We start from the raw sequence: 1,081 nt of genomic DNA on the forward strand, positions 1-1,081 counted from the left end.
TAAAGTATGCCAAAAATTGAAATTGATGCAATTATTTTATTACCTCTAAAAAAATTGTTCAAAAAATCGCATATTTTCGTGCTTCTACTTAGTTTTCCCCCCTTAATACGCTATTGCTATTTTTTGTTTGTTTTAACATCTAATGAGCGACAAAGATAGAATGATGCAAAGTAGCGCTAATAGCGCACTCCGCGTACCTATTGCGTCAAGGAGCTTTTTTGTTTTCTCTGTATCTGTATGCGTTATTAAGCACTATTATCGCAACGTATATAATTAACAATAAGTTGGCATAGATAATTGTTACAGTATAAGTCAGAGAAATGCAAAATTACGTTCGACATCATTCCTAGTGCAACAAAAGCGGTATACGAACGTTACGGAGTTGACAAGTATCTGTATGCTATTGGGCTTAGCGTAGACCCCGATTACCGAGGATACGGATTAGGCAAAGATATTTTGAAAATCAGGTATAACTTGTGTTAAAATATTAGTTCACAGAAAATTGAACAGTTCAGTAAATTATCGATTTTTTGCCATTCCACAGTCCAAACTTCTTTAAGATTACATAAAATATTTTCAAGGCAAAGTATATATATAGCTTCTCTATATTTTTTTAAAGAGTTTCGTATTTGAATGATGCAGATTATCTATCAGCCTTGATCTTTCTTAATTTTCTTAACGTTATAATTATACATTTAATATTATGACGAAATGTTAAAAGTTACAGTTAATATTTTTAAGAATATAGAGTTTAACAAATTCCATATAGATCAAGGTTGTACTTATTTTACTAACAAGTTGACCTCGTCATATCATTAATACGCGAACTACTTATCATTTCTTATATTAGATATCTATTAATTCAATATTTATCTCATTAATTTATTTGCCAATATCTCACGTAACAAAATCTTGATCCAGAGATCTTATTGGACCTATGTACGGAGTCTCAGCGACATCCACTGCGTTCACATCGATAATGGCGCAGAAGTCAGCGGCAGGTGCGGGATTCGAAGAATTCTCGAAAAAGAACTTTACCGATTTGGTGGACAAGAACGGAAAAGAGTATTTTCCCGGTATT

General features: G+C 32.5%; 1 protein-coding gene across 1 annotated transcript; it reads left to right on the forward strand.

The window, feature by feature from the left end:
• Nucleotides 1–297: 297 nt before the first annotated feature.
• LOC112467458 lies at nt 298–1,078 on the forward strand (the record flags this gene model as incomplete). Its single annotated transcript, XM_025036091.1, has 2 exons — nt 298–467; nt 922–1,078. Coding segments are annotated over 2 exons (327 nt in total), but the record flags the coding sequence as incomplete, so codon positions are not given.
• Nucleotides 1,079–1,081: the final 3 nt, after the last annotated feature.

The sequence above is a fragment of the Temnothorax curvispinosus genome, unplaced genomic scaffold, assembly GCF_003070985.1.
Source record: "Temnothorax curvispinosus isolate PA1 unplaced genomic scaffold, ASM307098v1 QBEX01017373.1, whole genome shotgun sequence".
In the NCBI taxonomy this organism is placed as follows: domain Eukaryota; kingdom Metazoa; phylum Arthropoda; class Insecta; order Hymenoptera; family Formicidae; genus Temnothorax; species Temnothorax curvispinosus.